The sequence below is a fragment of the Salmo trutta genome, chromosome 4 (genome assembly GCF_901001165.1).
Source record: "Salmo trutta chromosome 4, fSalTru1.1, whole genome shotgun sequence".
Taxonomy (NCBI): Eukaryota; Metazoa; Chordata; class Actinopteri; order Salmoniformes; family Salmonidae; genus Salmo; species Salmo trutta.
The window spans coordinates 69842507-69865678 of NC_042960.1; the positions used below are offsets into that span (position 1 = coordinate 69842507).

Sequence of the window (23172 nt, forward strand, 5' to 3'; positions counted from 1 at the left end):
GAGGGGTTGGGACCACAAGTAACACCGCACGAGGCCGCCAGAGCAGAAAACAAATCTAGTTGTAAACTTCCCCATGAAAACAGAGAGGAGCGGACAGGCCCCTCGACTGGGATAACCTTAGAAAACATCTAAGATATTACTGAGGTGTACCCGCACTGGTCGTAAAAGAAGTCCACCTCCAAAACATGTTCCACCTCCAAAACAAATGGCAACAATAATAATTCCTCGCCATGTGTAGTTTCAACTGCAATGCAAATAGTAAAATGCTCTAATAAATGCTCAGGATAATATTTCAGAACAAATCGGTAGGATAACTGGTCCCCTTGAGTACCAGTACCAATGCCAGCACAGTCAGTCCAGCCACAATCAGTAGGAAGGTTGAAGAGCTCACAAGTCAAATTGCTATTGATAACAGTGACAGAGGAGATAGTAGTCACTCAGATTGCAACATGTGGAAGAGAATCTCCAAAACACTCTTCTGATGGCATGTAAGAGATATATCTTTAAGAGTTAATTCGGGAAAAAGACACCTACCTTTCCACCCCAGACAGAGTAGGCCTACCTTTCCACCCCAGACAGAGAAGGCCTACATTTACACTCCAGACAGAGAAGGCCTACCTTTACACCCCAGACAGAGTAGGCCTACCTTTCCACCCCAGACAGAGAAGGCCTACATTTACACTCCAGACAGAGCAGGCCTACCTTTCCACCCCAGACAGAGAAGGCCTACCTTTCCACCCGGTTCAACTTTTCCTCTCCTACCAGCCGGGGTCCAAGTACGTCAAGCCGGATGCCCTGTCTCGCCGCTTTAACCCCACCTCGTGCCTGACGCTGTCCGCTCCACGGTCCTGGAGTGGGCCCATTCCTCCAGGCTTGCCTGTCACTCTCGTCGGACTCTGGCCTTCGTGTGACAATGCTTTTGGTGGCCTACTATGGTTCCGGATGTTGCCGCATTTGTCGCCACCTGCACGGTCTGCATACAGAACAAGACTCCTCGGCAAGCTCCGGCTGATCTTCTCCAACCCCTGCCTGTCCCTCACTGTCCCTGGTCCCATATATCCCTGGATTTCGTCACGGGTCTCCCCCCATCTGAGTGCAACACTGCCATCCTGACTGTGGTTGACCAATTTTCCATAGCCGCCCAAGTCATTCCTCTCCCCAAACTACCCTCGGCCAAGGAGACTACCCAGCTTATGGTGCAGCACGTCTTCCGAATCCACGGACTCCCGGTGGACATGGTCTCCGACCGGAGTCCGCAGTTCTTGTCCCGGTTCTGGAAGGCATTCTGCACTCTCATTAGGTCGTTGGCCAGCCTGTCCTCCGGATTCCACCCCCAGTCCAACGGCAAGTCGGAGCGAGCCAACCAGGACTTAGAGACAACTATTTGCTGCCTAGTCTCCGCCAACCCTACCACCTGGAGTCAGCAACTGGTATGGGTTGAGTACGCTCACAAAACCCTTCCTTGCTCTGCCACGGGTCTCTCGCCCTTCAAGTGTTCCTTGTGATGTCAGCCGCCGCTCTTCCCCGAGCAAGAGGAGGAAGTCAGCAATCCCTCTGCCCAGATGTTCTTCGGCAGCTGTCGCCTTACCTGGAAGAGAGCCCGGGCCGCTCTGTTGAAGACCACTTCCAGGTATAGGCGACAAGCGGATCACCACCGGACCCCTGCTCCACTCTATCGACTCGGGCAGAGGGTATGGCTCTCCACCCGGGACCCTCCCTCCATGTAGAGTCCCATAAACTTTCCCCCTGTTATTGACTTACCTCCCTCCCTTATCTCATTTGCACACATTGTATATAGACTTGTTTTTCTACTGTATTATTGACTGTATGTTTGTTTACTCCATGTGTAACTCTGTGTTGTTGTATGTGTCGAACTGCTTTGCTTTAGCTTGGCCAGGTTGCAGTTGTAAATGAGAACTTGTTCTCAACTAGCCTACCTGGTGAAATAAAGGTGAAATAAATAAAAAATCATCCCGTTCCCCATCTCTAGAGTCATTAGCCCCACTGCTGTTCATCTGTTGTTACCTCGTATCCTCCATATTCAACCTACTTTCCATGTTTCAAGGATTAAGCCCGTGTCCCACAATCCTTTGTCTTCTGTTCCCAGTTCCACCCCTCCTCCCTGTGTCTTTTCCAGTATCTATTTTTCTCACCCTCCAGGTTTTGACCCTTGCCTGTCCTGACTCTGAGCCCGCCTGCCTGACCACTCTGCCTGCCCCTGACTCTGAGCCTGCCTGCCGTCCGGTACCATTGCCCCACCTCTGGTTTACTGACCCCTGCCTACCTTGACCTGTCTATTGCCTGCCCCTGTTGGATTATTAAACCATTGTTAATTCGACGTTGTCTGCATCTGGGTCTTACCTTCATACCTGATAATATTATCATATAATACAATATAATGACTAGAATAGAATAACAGTTTTGACATGAAAGGACAGCCAGATGTTTTAGTCCTTTAGCAGAAGCTCTTATCCAGAGCAACTTAGAGGAGCATTATGGTTAAAACCTCTTACATCTAGACGTTCCGCTAGCGGAACACCTGCTCCAATATCCAATGATGGGCGTGGCGCAAATTACAAATTCCTCAAAAATCCCCAAACTTCAATTTTTCAAACATATGACTATTTTACACCATTTAAAAGACAAGACCCTCCTTTATCTAACCACACTGTCCGATTTCAAAAAGGCTTTACAGCGAAACCAAAACATTAGATTATGTCAGCAGAGTACCCAGCCAGAAATAATCAGACACCCATTTTTCAAGCTAGCATATAATGTCACAAAAAACAAAACCACAGCTAAATGCAGCACTAACCTTTGATGATCTTCATCAGATGACAATCCTAGGACATTATGTTATACAATACATGCATGTTTTGTTCAATCAAATTCATATTTATATCAAAAACCAGCTTTTTACGTTAGCATGTGACGTTCAGAACTAGCAATCCCACCGAACACTTCCGGTGAATTTACTAAATTACTCACGATAAACGTTCACAAAACACAGAACAATTATTTTAAGAATTATAGATACAGAACTCCTTTATGCAATCGCGGTGTTTGATTTTAAAATAGCTTTTCGGTGAAAGCACATTTTGCAATATTCTGAGTAGATAGCCCGGCCATCATGGCTAGCTATTTTGACACCCACCAAGTTTGGTACTCACCAAACTCAGATTTACTATAAGAAAAATTGGATTACCTTTGCTGTTCTTCGTCAGAATGCACTCCCAGGACTTCTACTTCAATAAAAAATGTTGGTTTGGTTCCAAATAATCCATAGTTATATCCAAATAGCGGCGTTTTGTTCGTGCGTTGAAGACACTATCCGAAGTGTAAAGAAGGGTGACACGCCCGGCGCATTTCGTGACCAAAAAATTCAAAATATTCCATTACCGTACTTCGAAGCATGTCAAACGCTGTTTAAAATCAATTTTTATGCGATTTGTCTCGTAAAAAAGCGATAATATTCCGACCGGGAAACCCTGTTTTCGTTCAAAGACGAAAAAATAAAAACATGGAGTCGTCTCGTGCACGCACCCCCAGTCTCATTGTTCTCAGATCGACCAATATCCAAATGCGCTACTGTTTTTCAGCCATGGCCTGCAAAGTCATCATTCAACGTTCTGGTGCCTTCTGAGAGCCTATGGGAGCGTTAGAAAATGTCACGTTACAGCAGAGATCCCCTGTTTTTGGATAGAGATGATCAAGAAGTCTAAGAAATAGTCAGAGAGGGCGCTTCCTGTTTGGAATCTTCTCAGGTTTTGGCCTGCCAAATTAGTTCTGTTATACTCACAGACACCATTCAAACAGTTTTAGAAACTTTGGAGTGTTTTCTATCCAAAGCTAATAATTATATGCATATTCTAGTTTCTGGGCAGGAGTAATAATCAGATTAAATCGGGTCCGTTTTTTATCCGGCCGTGAAAATACTGCCCCCTATCCATAACAAGTTAAGTGCCTTGCTCAAGGGTACATAGACAGAGGTTTCACCTAGTCTGCTCAGAGATTCAAACCAGTGACCTTTCAGTTACTGTCCATCCCTACGCTATAAACCACTTGGCTACTTGCCACCTTGACAGTGTGTCTCTATACCTCTCAGTCTCTAAACCACTAGGATACCTGTCACCTTGACAGTGTGTCTCTATACCTCTCAGTCTCTAAACCACTAGGATACCTGTCACCTTGACAGTGTGTCTCTATACCTCTCAGTCTCTAAACCACTAGGATACCTGTCACCTTGACAGTGTGTCTCTATACCTCTGTCTCTAAACCACTAGGATACCTGTCACCTTGACAGTGTGTCTCTATACCTCTCAGTCTCTAAACCACTAGGATACCTGTCACCTTGACAGTGTGTCTCTATACATCTCAGTCTCTAAACCACTAGGATACCTGTCACCTTGACAGTATGTCTCTATACCTCTCAGTCTCTAAACCACTAGGATACCTGTCACCTTGACAGTGTGTCTCTATACCTCACAGTCTCGAAACCACTAGGGTACCTGTCACCTTGACAGTGTGTCTCTATACCTCTCAGTCTCTGAAGACACCCAGCCATGGTTAGGATTATTAGAGAAGCTTTTCCTGCTGAAAGACAGTGTCATTTCATCTGGTTTCAGAAGTAATGATTGGATATGTTCATAACCCCGTCCACCTATAAGATGTGGGGGGATCTGTATGACTAAGAAGAGATACAAAGAACTCTGATTGTAAAACGTCTTCTCTTTTTAGTCCTAGATATGTCTAGGGTTACTGCTGAATGTAGTACCTCTAACCCTGACCCTAGGCCTAACAGTAATAACCACACTGTAATGTAAAGTATTACCTCATTCTCAATGATCAGTCAATACATACAGTATTCATTTCAACTACAGATCATTGGATCAATATCAAGTCCCCTCCTCATTACAACCAATTAAGAATTATTATAGACACTTAAAATCAGTGTTATAACACATAAGTGTATTATAAGGCATTTTAAAGGTCATTAAAATAATTAGAATATGTACTTCATAGAAACTGTTACCCTTTATATATTCTAACCACTCTATTTAATATTAAGGGTCCTAACCTAGGAACTAAAATATCTGTCTCCTTCTCGACGTTGCATGCAGTTCTCTCTCTCTCTTCCTCTAACCCCTCCCTCCTTCCCTCCCTCTAAACTCACCTATCTGGCAGAACCAGAAAGTCCATACCTCCCAAAAACTAACTTCTGTGGAAACAAAACGTATCTGAGTCTCTGTGTCGTCTGTCTTTGTGAGTGTGAACAACAATCAAAATGGCTCAGAAGGGAGTTCTGCCGGACCAGGGCCAGTTCTGTTGTTCTGTCTGTCTGGATCTACTGAAAGAGCCAGTCACTACTGCCTGTGGACACAATTACTGTAGAATCTGTATTGAGGGCTGCTGGGATCAGGATGTTCTGAAAGGGGTCTATAGCTGTCCTCAGTGCAGAGAGACCTTCATTCCAAGGCCTAATCTGAGGAAAAATAACATGTTGGCTGATATGGTGGAGGAACTGAAGAAGACAAGACTCCAGGCTGCTCCCCCTCCTGCTCTGTGCTATGCTGGACCTGGAGATGTGGCATGTGATTTCTGCACTGGGACCAGAAAGCAGAAAGCCTTCATGTCCTGTTTGGTGTGTCTGGCCTCTTACTGTGAGACTCACCTCCAACCTCACTATAAATTTCCTGCATTGAAGAAGCACAAGCTGGTCAAAGCCACCGCACAACTACAAGAGAAGATCTGCTCTCATCATGACAAACTGCTGGAGGTTTACTGTCGTACCGATCAGCAGTGTATCTGTATGCTGTGTACAATGGATGAGCATAAAGGCCATGATACAGTGTCAGCTGCAGCAGAGAGGAATGAGAAACAGGTAAGACCAGAACAACGTGTTGGTGACTGTCTGATAAACAAAGAATTAAAGCAGCAGTAGGAACTAAGGCTGTGTGAATATGAGATCATTCAAGTGAAATCGATCCAGGGCAGAACAAATATGAACACAAACTCCAGGGCGGCAGCGTTGGACTAGTAACCGAAAGGTTGCAAGATCTGACAAGGTACAAATCTGTCATTCTGCCCCTGACCAAGACTGTCATTGAAAATAAGAATTTGTTCTTAACTGACTTGCTTCCCTGGTGGCACAGGGGTCTAAGGCAGTGCTAGCTGTGCCACCAGAGACTCTGGGTTTGAACCCAGGCTCTGTTGCAGCTGTGAAGCTAGTTCATCGCCATAATGTTTTTTTTTTCAGATAGCCAAGTTAACCATGTCATCGCCCCCCCATAAAAGTCGTGAACCTCCGACTCCTGTGATATTTCGAGGAACAGACCCCTAGTTGACTGTTAGTTTACCTTACAGGTGAAATTAAATGTCGTTGATATTCAGCCAACGGCTACTATATAACGTTACCCATGTAAACATTACATCGAATCAAATGACCAACGTTTATCCACATATCTGGTTGATAGAGAGCTTTCCAACGATCCCATGACATGAACTAGGTGCCTGTTGTTGGCTTGAGGGTCTTTACTTTAGCTGGCTCAATTTGCCGAGCGTCGTTCGGGTTAGGGAAGGTTTGGCCGGCAGGGATATTGTCTCATTGCGCACTAGCTACTCCTGTGGCGGGCTGGGTGCAGTACATGCTGACCAGGTCGCACGGTGATTCCTGGCTTCCACATTGGTGCGGCTGGATTCCGGGTTGGATATGCGTTGTGTCAAGAAGTAGTGTGGCTTGGTTGTGTTTCGGAGGACGCATGGCTCTTGACCTTAGCCTCTCCTGAGTCCGTACGGGAGTTGCAGCGACAAGACTGTAACTACTACTAATTGGATACTATGAAATTGGGAAGAAAAGGGGGTAAAAAAGAAAATAAGAATTTGTTCTTAACTGCCTAGTTAAATAAAGGTAAAGTAAAAAAAGACTCAAACCAAGTTTATTAAGACTTTATTCACCCACTGGGTCATACAGCTGCAAAGACAAAAACACAAGAACATATATTTATAACCTCATACAAGACGAGATCAACTCCTTCCACATCTAGACAGCCAATATATCTGTGTTGCTAGACAGGAACATAATTGATTCCTGTCACTGGTGTAGTCATGGCCCTGCCTGATGCTAGAACCTTGGTGGGTGTGGAAGTGTATGTGTGTGAGATAAGACTGTAGTAGGAGGGTCGTTGGGGTGGGCCCCTCTGGCCCCCCTCCCAGAGGTTTCTTCTCACTTCATCTGTTGACTTGAACTCGAGCCGAATTCCTGGCTCCTCCCTAGTTCTGCAGCTGGCCTGCCTTATCAGAGACTATCTAGACTGTTGAATTCCTGGCTCCTCCCTAGTTCTGCAGCTGGCCTGCCTTATCAGAGACTAACTAGACTGTTGAATTCCTGGCTCCTCCCTAGTTCTGCAGCTGTCCTGCCTTATCAGAGACTAACTAGACTGTTGAATTCTTAGCTCCTCCCTAGTTCTGCAGCTGCCCTGCCTTATCAGAGACTAACTAGACTGTTGAATTCCTGGCTCCTCTTTAGTTCTGCAGCTGGCCTGCCTTATCAGAAACTGAAACTAGTTGCCCTTTGTCTCCCTCTTTAGGAACATTTATATTCAACAATAACATGTTTGAACAGAATATTTCAGCACTTCCCCTTGTCTCTCTCAGTTTCTTTCCATACACCAAGTTCCTATCCACCGTTCATTGACTCCAACACATACATTCCTTATACATGTAAAGTCATTAATACGTTATAGTATGGTAACATGAATAAGTATATTTCAAGCTAGAAATCAACAAGTCAAACACCATTATAATTCGTTTTCAAACACCATTATCATTTTTTATCAAACACCCAATCAGTGCCCTGATTTGTGTTCTGTTAAAACTATAATCATTCACATGACAACATAATAATATATTTTCACACAGACACTTCCTCAATATTTTTATCCTTATATTCTATTGGCCCCATGTCACATTACTATACTATTGATCTACTGGACAAATAAAGCTTGATAGCTCATTGAAGAGTGATTCTCCACAGAGGCAGCTGGGGATGAGTCAGCAGAAGGTCCAGCAGAGATTCCAGGAGAGAGAGAAGGAGCTGAAGGAGCTCCAACAGGCTGTGGAGTCTCTAAAGGTGAGTATTGTTGACCAGAGGAGACACACCATTTCACTTCTCTCCTCCAGTCAGAGAGAGGGAGAGACAGGCTCCTATCCAATCCCACGACCCCACTGTTGGGAACAGGCTGTCTGGACCCCTTTCAGAGAATAGACTGCTTAATGTAACCGACGGGATATGAACCTGGGTCTACCGCGGGATAAACCAACATCTTGACCATTACATCAAGAGGACATTCCTTATTGGGCCGACACTGATCACTGATTTAGAAGTCGCAGGCGGGGCTACCTCATCACATAACCATGAGTAACCATGACTGACTCATGTCCCCTATACATTAACATGGAGCTCTCTCTCCCAATTCAATTCCAAGGGCTTTATTGGCATGGGAAACATATGTTTACATTGCCAAAGAAAGTGAAATATTGCCAAAGAAAGTGATAATAAACAAAAGTGATATTTGTTTGTGTTTCTTCTGACCAGAGAGAGTGGGCGCTCCCTGTCATGCAATTTGGGTCAAGATCTGTTTCATGTTTTGCTCTGAGGAAGAGGGCACCATTGAAAGGAGTGATTTCAGGGGTAGCGTTAGTGTGGAGGTGGAGCAATTGAAGTTGAATACTCCTGGTGTTTGTGATGCCCACCGTTTGGTGCGACGCAGACCCGGTGGTGAGCGTGGTGAAACAGAGGAGTCACTGTCAGTCCTTTTGAGTTTTGAGTCTTTACCCGACAAAGTCATGTTGGGATATATCAGTTATCCTTTTATAGTCTTTGTGTTGAATCCACTGAGCTGTTTCAGGTGCAACGTTTATGGTCATGTTGCAGCAGTTTGTAGGAGGGAGATTCCAAGATGTGGGAAGTGTGCATTAGGGCATGGGATAGAGGATTGTGTAGTTTCAAAATAGTTGTTGTGGTGGCAGCTGCAGAGAAGTATTTGGTCATAGGAGATTGGACTTCAGAAGAGTTCCAGGGTGTGTTGAGTGGTGGTGTCCCGTCCTCCAAGGCCGTTGGCATGTTGCAAGAGCAGATAGGGTCAAAGTAGTGGAAAGGGGTAGTGGGTTTTTAATGAGTGTAGGGATAGTTGAAAGGATGTTTTTTAAAATCTTTTTCTATTAAATGTTCTTTTCCCATTTTGTATCACAAAGTAAAATAGATTTATAATATAGTCCAGTTGGGGGCGATAATTCAACATATTGGATTCCAACCGCCGTTAATCTCCAAAGAAGAAGAACACGTTATATTATGTCTATGTACAGTGTTGTAACGATGTCTCTCTCTCTCTCATTCCATCACTTTCATGGTAGTTGGTTGTGTGGGTCTCTGGTTATGAATGGGGTGCTGACAGACAATCGTTGATGGATATTTATAGAGCTCTGATCAGGACGACAATTGATTATGGGTGTATAGTTTATTGAACAGCAGCAAAGACTTAAGCTGGACAGAATCCAGTATATAGCTATAAGGATATGTATTGGTGCATTTAAATCAACATCTGTATGTGTCTTACTAGTGGAGGCAGGTGAGATGCCTTTGGGTATACGGCGTAATAAATTGTCATTAGCTTATTGGGTTGCAAGGCTGTGAGGTTGAACATCCCACTGCTACTGTTCTAGATGACTGTTGGGAATATACTAGTAGACAAGGCAGTGGTTTTGGTTGGACAGTTGTAGGTATCAATGTTATTATGGAGAAATGAGAGAATGGGTGTAGTAGTGAGATTCTGCTGGGTCCCAGCACATTCAGGTGTGGAAGGGAATGAAATTGTAGACCAGTTAGCTAAAAGAGCTTTAAAACAAGATATAATATATATTAATGTTCCACTGGGTAGAGGTGAGGACAAATGTAAGATCCGAGACATTTTGATAGATGTGTGGCAGAAGAGATGGGGACTCTGGGCACAAGGGACGGCATTTATATGTCCTCTAAAGGTCAGTGGACACAGGATCAAAGGTCAGATTAGGAAGGAAGAGGTGGTGTTTACTCGATTGTGCTTAGGACATTGTACATTGAACTGGTCCTTACATCTGGTTGGCAGCATGTGAATGGTTTGTGTCTGGAGGGTATTGTCAATGAAACGGTGGAGCATGTGTTGTTATATTGTTGTAAGAATGTTGAAGAGAGGGAAAGATTGAAGTGTAGGGTCATTGAGGTTGGATGGGGTTGGGGGGGTTGGAAGGGATTTGGGGGATGGGGGAGGGTCTATTAGAAGTTAGTAGGACTCTTTTTTATTTTCTCAGAAGTACTGAGTTAGGTAGGAGGATTTAGAAATGGTGTAAACCGTGATTGAACACACTCCAGCACAGTAGGTGGCACCATGCACCTTTAACGTTGGTTTGCGGACCGCCATTATATCATAGAAGAAGAAGGTGTTGTGTGAGGGTTTTGTGGTTCCTGAGGAGGGCTACTATTCTTTTTGAGTATTTTCCAAATATATTTTGTAGTTGTTAAGGGTTTATTTGTTAGTTTCCACTGTTTATCGGTTAGAGTTGAGGGGGGAGTAGGGTAGTTTGTTAGGGAGGTGTGATGTCCTCTACCGAGTGGAGAAGAAACGCTGTCTCTTCAGGTGTGTTCTGGAGAATGGTGTGGAGGAATTATTGATCATGGTCGGTGAACAGGTGGGAGAGGAACATATACACTCTGTATCCAGAATGAACAAGGCGGTGGTTGTGGTAATGTAAAAGGTGAGTCTTGTTGCCCGGCTAGTTACCAGTATGATTTATGTGAGGGGTGTTGGTGCTGTTTTCAACAAGAGTAGTGGTGTCTAATCTGCCTCCGTTTATTACGGAGGAACAGATCCGTAAAGAGTTGGTTCGTTTTGGTCAATTTTACAAGTGGTTTTCTGAACTAAATTCAAGGTTAAACAGGGGAGGGGTGTTACACAGGGTTTGTTAGCACAGATAGTGTGGACATTTTTTACAAATATTTTCTGTTGAAACTATCCGCCAATATAGGGTTCTCTTCGCTCCACAGGTAATATTACATTTCATTACAACGGTTTGATTTGTTTGATCTGAGCAATTTATTTCTTAGGTAGCTACATAGCCGTCTTTGTATCATAGTTAATTGTGTAGTTTAGAGTAATTATCGAGGTTAGCTAGCCAGCCAGCTGTTTTCATCCTCCTAACTTAGTCAACACTGCGAGCTAGCCAACTAGCCGAATTCTACCGACTAGCAGCACTGTAGAAACTATTACATTACAACGGAACGACTTGATTAGTGTAGTGTTAGCTAGCTACATAGTTGTCTTTGCATCTAAGATAATTGTGTAGTTTAGAGTAATTATCGAGGTTAGCTAGCCAGCCGCGACGCCGTTGTCCAGACTCCAGACTTAGTCAACACACCTAGTCATCATCAAACCCACTGCTAGCTAGCCAACCTTTACTGACTAGCAGCACTGTAGAAACTAATACATTACAACGGAACGATTTGACTAGTGCAGTGTTAGCTAGCTACATAGTTGTCTTTGTCATAGCTTGATAATTGTGTAGTTTAGAGTAATTATCGAGGTTAGCTAGCCGGCTATTTTCGTCCCCCGCGACGCCATTTTTCCAAACCTAGCCAACTATTACCGACGAGCAGCATTGTAGAAACTAAATACATTACAAAGGAACGTCTTGATTAGTGCTATGTTAGCTAGCTACATAGTTGCTTTTGTATCATGATAAGGTGTAGTACTGAAACTATCGAGGTTACCTAGCCAGCTACACGTTCAAACAAAGTCAACAACGCAGCCACTACTAGCTAGCCTACTTCACCAGCCAGCTGTACTGTATAATCTTCGTAATTTTAGTCAATAAGATTTTTGCAACGTAAGCTTAACTTTCTGAACATTCGAGACGTGTAGTCCACTTGTCATTCCAATCTCCTTTGCATTAGCGTAGCCTCTTCTGTAGCCTGTCAACTATGTGTCTGTCTATCCATGTTCTCTCCCCTCTGCACAGGCCACACAAACGCTTCACACCGCGTGGCCGCTGCCACTCTAACCTGGTGGTCCCAGCGCGCACGACCCACGTGGAGTTCCAGGTCTCCGGCAGCCTCTGGAACTGCCTGTCTGCGGCCAACAAGGCAGAGTTCATCTCAGCCTATGCTACTCTCCAGTCCCTCGAACTTCTTGGCACTGACAGAAACATGGATTACCACAGATAACACTGCTACTCCTACTGCTCTCTCCTCGTCTGCCCACGTGTTCTCGCATACCCCTAGAGCATCTGGCCAGCGGGGTGGTGGCACTGGAATCCTCATCTCTCCCAAGTGGACATTCTCTCTTTCTCCCCTGACCCATCTGTCTATCTCCTCATTTGAATTCCATGCTGTCACAGTTACCAGCCCTTTCAAGCTTAACATCCTTATCATTTATCGCCCTCCAGGTTCCCTTGGAGAGTTCATCAATGAGCTTGACGTCTTGATAAGTTCCTTTCCTGAGGATGGCTCACCTCTCACAGTTCTGGGTGACTTTAACCTCCCCACGTCTACCTTTGACTCATTCCTCTCTGCCTCCTTCTTTCCACTCCTCTTTTGACCTCACCCTCTCACCTTCCCCCCTACTCACAAGGCAGGCAATACGCTTGACCTCATCTTTACTAGATGCTGTTCGTCCACTAATCTCATTGCAACTCCCCTCCAAGTCTCCGACCACTACCTTGTATCCTTTTCCCTCTCGCTCTCATCCAACACTTCTCACTCTGCCCCTACTCGGATGGTATTGCGCCGTCCCAACCTTCGCTCTCTCTCTCCCGCTACTCTCTCCTCTTCCATCCTATCATCTCTTCCCTCTGCTCAAACCTTCTCCAACCTATCCCTTGATTCTGCCTCCTCAACCCTCCTCTCCTCCCTTTCTGCATCCTTTGATTCTCTATGTCCCCTATCCTCCAGGCCGGCTCGGTCCCCCCCTCCTGCTCCGTGGCTCGACGACTCATTGCGAGCTCACAGAACAGGGCTCCGGGCAGCCGAGCGGAAATGGAGGAAAACTCGCCTCCCTGCGGACCTGGCATCCTTTCACTCCCTCCTCTCTACATTTTCCTCTTCTGTCTCTGCTGCTAAAGCCACTTTCTACCACTCTAAATTCCAAGCATCTGCCTCTAACCCTAGGAAGCTCTTTGCCACCTTCTCCTCCCTCCTGAATCCTTCTCCCCCTCCCCCCCTCCCTCTCTGCGGATGACTTCGTCAACCATTTTGAAAAGAAGGTCGACGACATCCGATCCTCGTTTGCTAAGTCAAACGACACCGCTGGTCCTGCTCACACTGCCCTACCCTGTGCTTTGACCTCTTTCTCCCCTCTCTCTCCAGATGAAATCTCGCGTCTTGTGACGGCCGGCCGCCCAACAACCTGCCCGCTTGACCCTATCCCCTCCTCTCTTCTCCAGACCATTTCCGGAGACCTTCTCCCTTACCTCACCTCGCTCATCAACTCATCCTTGACCGCTGGCTACGTCCCTTCCGTCTTCAAGAGAGCGAGAGTTGCACCCCTTCTGAAAAAACCTACACTTGATCCCTCCGATGTCAACAACTACAGACCAGTATCCCTTCTTTCTTTTCTCTCCAAAACTCTTGAACGTGCCGTCCTTGGCCAGCTCTCCTGCTATCTCTCTCAGAATGACCTTCTTGATCCAAATCAGTCAGGTTTCAAGACTGGTCATTCAACTGAGACTGCTCTTCTCTGTGTCACGGAGGCTCTCCGCACTGCTAAAGCTAACTATCTCTCCTCTGCTCTCATCCTCCTAGACCTATCTGCTGCCTTTGATACTGTGAACCATCAGATCCTCCTCTCCACCCTCTCCGAGCTGGGCATCTCCGGCGCGGCCCACGCTTGGATTGCGTCCTACCTGACAGGTCGCTCCTACCAGGTGGCTTGTCAAGAATCTGTCTCCGCACCACGTGCTCTCACCACTGGTGTCCCCCAGGGCTCTGTTCTAGGCCCTCTCCTATTCTCGCTATGCACTAAGTCACTTGGCTCTGTCATATCCTCACATGGTCTCTCCTATCATTGCTATGCAGATGACACACAATTAATCTTCTCCTTTCCCCCTTCTGATAACCAGGTGGCGAATCGCATCTCTGCATTTCTGGCAGACATATCAGTGTGGATGACGGATCAACACCTCAAGCTGAACCTCGGCAAGACGGAGCTGCTCTTCCTCCCGGGGAAGGACTGCCTGTTCCATGATCTCGCCATCACGGTTGACAACTCCATTGTGTCCTCCTCCCAGAGTGCTAAGAACCTTGGCGTGACCCTGGACAACACCTTGTCGTTCTCTACTAACATCAAGGCGGTGACCCGATCCTGTAGGTTCATGCTCTACAACATTCGCAGAGTACGACCCTGCCTCACACAGGAAGCGGCGCAGGTCCTAATCCAGGCACTTGTCATCTCCCGTCTGGATTACTGCAACTCGCTGTTGGCTGGGCATCCCTGCCTGTGCCATTAAACCCCTACAACTCATCCAGAACGCCGCAGCCCGTCTGGTGTTCAACCTTCCCAAGTTCTCTCACGTCACCCCGCTCCTCCGCTCTCTCCACTGGCTTCCAGTTGAAGCTCGCATCCGCTACAAGACCATGGTGCTTGCCTACGGAGCTGTGAGGGGAACGGCACCTCCGTACCTTCAGGCTCTGATCAGGCCCTACACCCAAACAAGGGCACTGCGTTCATCCACCTCTGGCCTGCTCACCTCCCTACCTCTGAGGAAGCACAGTTCCCGCTCAGCCCAGTCAAAACTGTTCGCTGCTCTGGCACCCCAATGGTGGAACAAGCTTCCTCACGACGCCAGGACAGCGGCGTCAATCACCACCTTCCGGAGACACCTGAAACCCCACCTCTTTAAGGAATACCTAGGATAGGATAAAGTAATCCTTCTAACCCCCCCCTTTAAAAGATTTAGATGCACTATTGTAAAGTGGTTGTTCCACTGGATATCATAAGGTGAATGCACCAATTTGTAAGTCGCTCTGGATAAGAGCATCTGCTAAATGACTTAAATGTAAATGTAAATGTTAGCACAGATAGCGTGGACATTTTTTACAAATATCTTCTGATGAAACTATCCGCCAAGGATCCCAGTGATATAATATTTATATATATATATATATATATATGTCGTGACGTTGTATTAGTTAATGTGACGACTGTTGCTCATCGAATGATTAACGGTTTATAATTACGTGATTAAATTGAACGAGACAATGATATCCAATCAGTTGAGACTGGTTGGATATCGTACAGCGTAACCTGACTTATTTCACGAAAAATGACTGGCGTTTCTTCGCCAGAGGTTACGGATAGCCCAAGCTGAGATCACACAGGATTCCCGTCTAACGCGGGAATTCACTATGAACAAAGAGGAAAACAAAAATGGCTGCTCCCCTTTGTTAGCTTAGCATCTGGCGCAATGCTTAGCTTTCCTTGCGCGGAGTTTCCCCCTCGCCGCACAAGGGATGTTCCCTCCAACAAGGGACCAGGTTTACTTGGTGACGTCTCACGTTCAACCCTTAACCTCTCCCCGTTACCCAACGCGAGAGGTAGAGAGATAATAACTTCGCTTCGGTCAAACGAATATATCTACTCTAATTTCCGTAATGGCTGGCTCATATGTCCTCTGCTCTAGGAATTACTTATGACCGAGTCAGATCACTCCTGAAAGCGATCGACAGAAATAACACTACGTTAGGCCCAACTAGTATTATTTCTCAGAATGCCTGCATCGGCTGGTACATATGCCCTAGCTCGTAGCATTCGGTAGATCCCCCTTCACACTGGCTTTGGTCAGATATACAACAGGGGTCGTTCTCTCCCGACCAGTATCTGGGTGAAATGGAACGACACACACACTTCTCTCCCGCACTAGTCCTGCCTATAGCTATTAATGGAATGTATATATATTGCTACACAATTGATATGGAATAACACAACAGTGCGGCCTAGTCCTATCTTAGATTCCTCACAGGGGGCGCCATATGTCGTGACGTTGTATTAGTTAATGTGACGACTGTTGCTCATCGAATGATTAACGGTTTATAATTACGTGATTAAATGAATTAAGCAATGAATCAAGCAATTATGAACTCATTAACCTGGGGCACCATGGGAACATTGTTTTGATTGAGTTTCTATTTCCCAAATTAACTCAAAGGATATCAGAATATCGATTACAACAGTCGCTAAATTAATCAATTTCCTCTACAGTCTAATAATCTGAACGTCGTATAATCCGGGAATCTGCACGGACCCGGGCTTTACCACTGAATTTACCACACCAATCTTAGTTGATTATTTATTTACTAGCAAGCTAAAATGATGATAAAAATACACATACACAAAACACAGTCTAGCTATTGATTAGGACTTAGTATAACGGGCCAACACACTATGGCGCTTGTTACCCAAAATGCGGATTTTAAAGAGAGAGAAATAAAGGAAGTACACGAGAGAAATATACATTTGGGTTCATTTGTCAGCCATGCTTATTTAACTAGCCTCGCCCCGAACTGCCGCTCTTATGGGTCAGAATATAATGATGTAATTACGTGTTGGAGGTCTCAGGTGGGAAGCTCCGCGTGGGTCGTTTAGGCTTCTAAATGACGCACTTCTCCGGCGCAACTCTCTGGTTGTCCTCACGATGTCAGTGTCCTTCTTGGCTAAATGGTCTGATCCCTCGCCCTTGATCTGAAAGGGGTCTTCTGAGGACAGACAGCTCTGTAGCTCAGAGCTCACAGCTTCGGCCCGAACGGGGTCGATACCACGATTCAATGGAGAGTGGAGGCTGGGTGGTTCGGCTTGAATTCACCCGCTTAGACACAGCTACTCGTCCGTAGCTCGTGTAGAAAAATATTTCTTTGTCTTCAACCTTGTGTTTCGTTTTGGGGTTCGTCGACTTTGTTAGACCTTAGCTGCAGCTTGGGGTCAATAGTCTCCTATGTTAATTCTTCACTCTCCTGTCTTATACCCTCGGGTCAGAAGTGGGTGTAACCGCCTTTAGGGCAATTCTCTGGGCGGACCAAGTAAAGGGGGCAAGGCTTAGATTTGGCTAAAAATCCGATTTTAGACACTAACTTCACATTTCATCTTTACCAAAACATTCTGTTTGATTTGGATATTTTCCAAACAGCGTACAATGTATAAACATCAGGCATATACTGGGAAAACTCTTAAAGGTACAATGTTTTCATAATAACGTCATCTCTTAACCTTTAAAAACAAATACAAAAGTTACATACATTTTAATATTCCACTTTTCGTCATAACCACCATTGTGGCTGACGGAAACCATTGTTCCAAAGTCCCTTTATTGCATGTTTAATGTTCTGAGGCCAGTTCTCCATTGTTAGGACAAAGGAATTTCTCTGTGGCCTAAGTTTATTATGGGCATGAGGTGTTATAAAACCCCCACATCTTCAGACCCCTAGATCTCTCCTCCTCTGTTGGGGGTTTGGGAGATAATCTGTAGGGTGGTGGTCTCCTGTACCCTGACCTGATCAGGACAGTCATGACATATATATATAATATTAGCATATGTCCCAGCTGTTTGCTGTGGTTTTGAAGTAATTCTCTTCCAGCCCACATTAACCTTGTAGGTCTACCTCAGGTAACTTATTATTAACTAGGTTACAGCTACTTGGTGAGGAAGCTCACTGTTCACCTGGTTACACATTGTAGTGACCTACAGTGTTAGTGAGTAGAACAGATGGTTGGTGCAAAGACATCAAACGTTAAACATGTTTAAACATATTTTATTTCAGAAAAAGGTTTACATGTTCTGTATTTTTTTTAAGTAAAAAGGTGTAAATTCTCAACAAAACGTATATCCCTGTTCTCTTTTTCAAGATGTGGCCGATTTAAACAGATATGTTGTTTCTAAATGGCTGCTGGGTAATATGATAATCGTTGAAATCTGTTGGTTCGTAGGCATCAAATAGAGAGAATGCTCCGCAGGTTCACTGAGTTGTAAACCAAATGGATAGGTGGAGCTCATTGATTTGTAGCTCTGACTCAGTTGCTACCTCAGATTATGAGTCTATCAAGTGTGGTGAATGAGGTATGTAGAACCCACAGAAGACCACAGGGAGGAGCAAGAGAGATATAAACCCATACATTTTATCTCTTTAAATACCCTGAACCTAACAATCAATCAAATATATTTATGAAGCCCTTTTTACATCAGCAGATGTCACAAAGTGCTGTACAGAAACTCTAACCCTACGTATAACCTATTTTAGCCTGAACCCTAATTCTAGGGTAGGGTAGCCTACAACTATTTTAGTAATAATATTATGTTAGTAAATACCATTTTAGTACTAAATAACATTTGTTATTTTTTTAATTAATCCTATTTAAGCATTTGCTTTTTATTAGTTATTTTATTATATGTATTATTGCAAGGCAGAACACTTGATAAACAAGACTCATTTGTTTTATATGTTAAATGTGGTTTGAACTGGGTGACATAGTAACCTCTATGTGAAAGTCCAGCAATTGGCGTGGTACAGGTGGGGCAGGTTTGAGACTGATCTCTCGAATTAAATACACTTTATTTCTCAGCTGCCTCACCAATGTCTTTACGTGAATTAATAACTTTTAATTGGTAAATATTTCCAATAGATGGCAGCATGAGACCACGAAGCATCAGTTATAGGCTACAAGCAGCAATATGATTGACATAAATTAGCATGCAACCAAAGACTATATGCCCCATGATTTTCTAAAATGGTCACTCATTACTTTACAGTTAGCTATATATATCTCTTGTTAGTCCTGTGTTGTTTTTGGGAGATCAAAACAATAATAACTATAGCAGGTATTGAACCCTGGTCAAATAACCACTAGTCAGATGTGCTGACCTCAACCCTAGTAAACATGCATTATAACATCATGTTAATATGTCATATTGGGAGTAAACTGCAGCAGTACTGAATAAAGTGGATATCCGTACTAAAGTAGTAATTACTTAGAATTACAAAATATAAAGTGTTATAGTTCATTTTATCACTAACAGCCATAAAATAACAATTTATAGCATAATGAAACTGACATAAACCAAAAACATCATACATTTAGTTAATAAAATAAAAAAATATATATATTTAGATGGGTGAAATTATCTGCCAAAGTAAAATCCCTTAACATATAAACACAGACACTGGACACAGACACTGAAAATAAGCTTTTTTAATATAAATCTGGTAGCTCTCAAAAGAGCCTTTGCTTTGCTGAACAGTTTTCAGGAGTGTGCTGCCTGCCTGCCTTCAGAGGAGTCTGTCTGTGAATAATGAAAAGTTAATGCCATGCTTTTTATATTTTTCATGTAACCTTTATTTAACTAGGCAAGTCAGTTAAGAACAAATTCTTATTTTCAATGACAGCCTACCAGGGAACAATGGGTTAACTGCCTTGTTCAGGGGCAGAACGACAGATTTTTACCTTGTTAGCTCGGGGATTCGATCCAGCAACCTTTCAGTTCTGATCCAACGCGCTAACCACTAGACTACCTGCTGCCTGGCCAAATGCTTTAACCACTAGACTACCTGCTGCCTAGTCTAACACTCTAACCACTAGGCTACCTGCTGCCCGGCCAAACGCTCTAACCACTAGACTGCCTGTCGCCCGGCCAAACGCTCTAACCACTAGACTACCTGCTGCCCGGCCAAACGCTCTAACCACGAGACTACCTGTCGCCCGGCCAAACGCTCTATCCACTGGACTACCTGCTGCCCGGCCAAACCCTCTAACCACTAGACTACCTGCTGCCCGGCCAAACGCTCTAACCACTAGACTACCTGCCACCTCTACACTCTAACCACTAGACTACCTGCTGCCCTTTCACAGAGGACTAGTTTACGTTTACATGTGAGTCATTTAGCAGACACTCTTATCCAGAACCACTAGGGTTAAGCCCAAATCTGCCTAAAAAAAGGCGATTTACAGATTTTTCACTTAGTCGGCTCGGGGATTCGAACCAGCCACCTTTCAGTTACTGCCCAACGTTCTTAACCACTAGATTACAAACCACTAAATGTTAATCACAAAGTCAAATGGTCGTAGATAAATGGTAAGCTGGTTAAATAAAAGACTGCTGTTATAACTTTCAGACTGCCATTGTTTTGGGGAAATAGGGACATGTCTATTTCTCCAATATTCTCTAATAGAAGTATTCATTTTAATGGTTTGAAGTTCTACACCATTTTAATCAGGATAACCTATTATTTCTAATGATGTTAGTTTGAGCAGCTTAGTTATGGTATGTCTGTTTATTTCAGTAAATATCTCACAATGTGTAAATTTAGATGTTTTCATGTCAGACACCATTTCAATCAGGAGAATCTCCTCTTTCTAATGACATAAGGTTGGGCAGCGTCCTCTGCTGTCATTGATCGCTAGACCAGAAATAGTCAGAAGTTGCCTGTTTTTTCCTACTTCCTGGTAATGCAGACATAAACACACTTAGCACCATCGAGGTGCGGATGTTTACTTTCTACACCAGTTGTTATTTTTCAGTTTGGTCCTAAGAACAGGTTATAGTGGTCAAATAAAAAGGTAGACATTTTTTGGTGCCATTTAGGGGAAATGGAATCTAAGGATCATTCCAGTCTGAAGAGGCTCTGTGAAGGTTTGTTTCAATTCATTTGCTATGGCCTCGCTAGTGTTCCAGCTCAGACAACTTTCTTTGGCCGTTTTGACTCGTTCTATTGTCCATCCTACTAGGACTCAGGGGGCAGAGGCTGGGTCTAGCTCTACAATGGGGCAGGCTACTGGAGGGGGGACCAGGAGGGAGGAGAGTAGAGCAGGGCCAAGCGGTGTTCTGTACCTGCCTGTCCAGGAAGGGAGACAAGGCCTGGTGGACCTGAAGAGCAGGGTGGCAGCGTTCTGACTCAAAGAGGTGCAGAGGCTACTGTACCTACTGTCTCTCTCTCTCTCTCTTAACAGTGCTCTGCACAAGCAGCAGTGGAGGACAGTGATCAGATCTTTACTGAGCTGATCCGCTCAATTGAGAGAAGGAGCTCTGAGGTGAAAGAGCAGATCAGAGCCCAAGAGAAGGCTCAAGTGAGTCAAGCTGAAGGACTCCTGGAGCAACTGAAGCAGGAGATAGCTGAGCTGAGGAAGAGAAGCACTGAGCTGGAGCAGCTCTCACACACAGAGGATCACATCCGTTTCCTCCAGGTAACTAAACTGTCTGGTTACATGTGATATGAACTTAACTTAATGTGAAAATATTCATCTCAATCTTTATATTGTCCTCTCTCTCTCTCCCTCTCCCTCTCTCTCTCTGTCCGTCCCTCTCTCTCTCTTTCTGTCCCCTCTCTCTCTCTCTCTCTCTCTGTCCCTCTCTCTCTCTCTCTCTGTCCCTCTCTCTCTCTCTCTCTCTCTCTGTCCCTCTCTTTCTCTCTCTGCCCCTCTCTCTCTCTCTGCCCCTTTCTCTCTCTCTCTCTCTCTCTCTCTCTCTCTCTCTCTCTCTCTCTCTCTCTCTCTCTCACACTCTCTCTCTCTCTCTCTGTCCCTCTCCCTCTCTGTTTCGCTGTCTCTGCCCCCCTCTCCCTCGCTCTCTCTGTCCCCCTGTCTCTCTCTCTCTCTCTCTCTCTCTCTTTCTCTCTCCAGAGATATCAGTCTCTCTCCAGTATCAGTGTATCTTCAGACTTACCCAGCATCGTTGTCTGTCCTCTTCAATACTTTGGAGATGTGAGTAAGACTGTGTCTGAACTGAGAGAGAAACTAGAAGACTTCCTTAAAGGAGAATGGACCAAGATCTCCACCACAGGTGTGTTGAAAACAATAAGAACATCAACTTTAGACCATTGAAAGTTCCCTACTAGTCATATACATGTGGAATATGGTATGATGATAACATTCCCTCTCTCTGTCAATGTGTTTGTGTGTCTGTAGTGAATATAGTGGATGTTGTACTGCCTCCAGAGCCCAAGACCAGAGAACAGTTGTTACAATGTGAGTCTCTTTATTGTGAAGTAACTAACAGTCTCTTTTTACTGACACTACTAACAATCCCTCTAGAAATATATAGCAATAGTAGATCTAATCAAAGACTGGGAATCTATCTGACTCCTCATATTTCTCTGATTTGATCTCTGCTGTGCTCTAATCAAAGACAGGGTAGATACAGTATCTGACTTAACTTATTGTTCTGACTCCCCTCATTGGTCTCTGCTCTTCTCCCAGATTCCTGTCAGCTTACACTGGACCCAAACACAGCACACACACGCCTCTCTCTGTCTAAAGGGAACAGGAAGGTGACCAATACAGGCCAAGTCCAACCATATCCTGACCATCCAGACAGATTCACCATCTACTACCAGGTTCTGTGTAGAGAGGGTCTGTCTGGACGCTGTTACTGGGAGGTGGAGTGGAGTGGTGATGTTATTGCAGCAGTCTCATATAAAGACATCAGCAGAACAGAGAGAGGTAATATATTTGGAGACAATAACAAGTCCTGGAGTTTACAGTACTATAGAGGTGGTTATTGGTTCAGACACAATAATGTTGAGACTAAAGTATCAGGCCCTCAGTCCTCCACAGTAGGAGTGTACCTGGATCACAAGGCAGGTACTCTGTCCTTCTACAGTGTCTCTGACACAATGACCCTCCTCCACAGAGTCCAGACCACATTCACTCAGTCCCTCTATCCTGGGTTTTGGCTCTATAGTTCTAATGATACTGCTAAGCTGGTTAAACTGTAGTAGGGTCCACATAGATACTAGTCATGCTGGTGTAGTCTATAGCTGAGCTGGTTAAACTGTGGTAGGGTCCACATAGATACTAGTCATGCTGGTGTAGTCTATAGCTGAGCTGGTTAAACTGTAGTAGGGTCCACATAGATACTAGTCATGCTGGTGTAGTCTATAGCTGAGCTGGTTAAACTGTAGTAGGGTCCACATAGATACTAGTCATGCTGGTGTCGTCTATTGCTGAGCTGGTTAAACTGTAGTAGGGTCCACATAGATACTAGTCATGCTGGTGTAGTCTATAGCTGAGCTGGTTAAACTGTAGTAGGGTCCACATAGATACTTGTCATGCTGGTGTAGTCTATAGCTGAGCTGGTTAAATTGTAGTAGGGTCCACATAGACACTA

At 44.6% G+C, this 23172-nt stretch overlaps 1 protein-coding gene across 1 annotated transcript; it reads left to right on the forward strand.

The window, feature by feature from the left end:
- The first annotated feature begins 5114 nt into the window (after nt 1-5114).
- LOC115191411 (tripartite motif-containing protein 16-like) lies at nt 5115-22834 on the forward strand. Its single transcript, XM_029749266.1, has 6 exons — nt 5115-5881; nt 8033-8128; nt 21018-21251; nt 21687-21846; nt 21972-22031; nt 22263-22834. The coding sequence occupies exons 1-6, from the start codon at nt 5285-5287 to the stop codon at nt 22778-22780; spliced, it is 1665 nt and encodes a 554-aa protein (XP_029605126.1). The 5' UTR covers nt 5115-5284; the 3' UTR covers nt 22781-22834.
- The last annotated feature ends 338 nt before the right edge of the window (nt 22835-23172 follow it).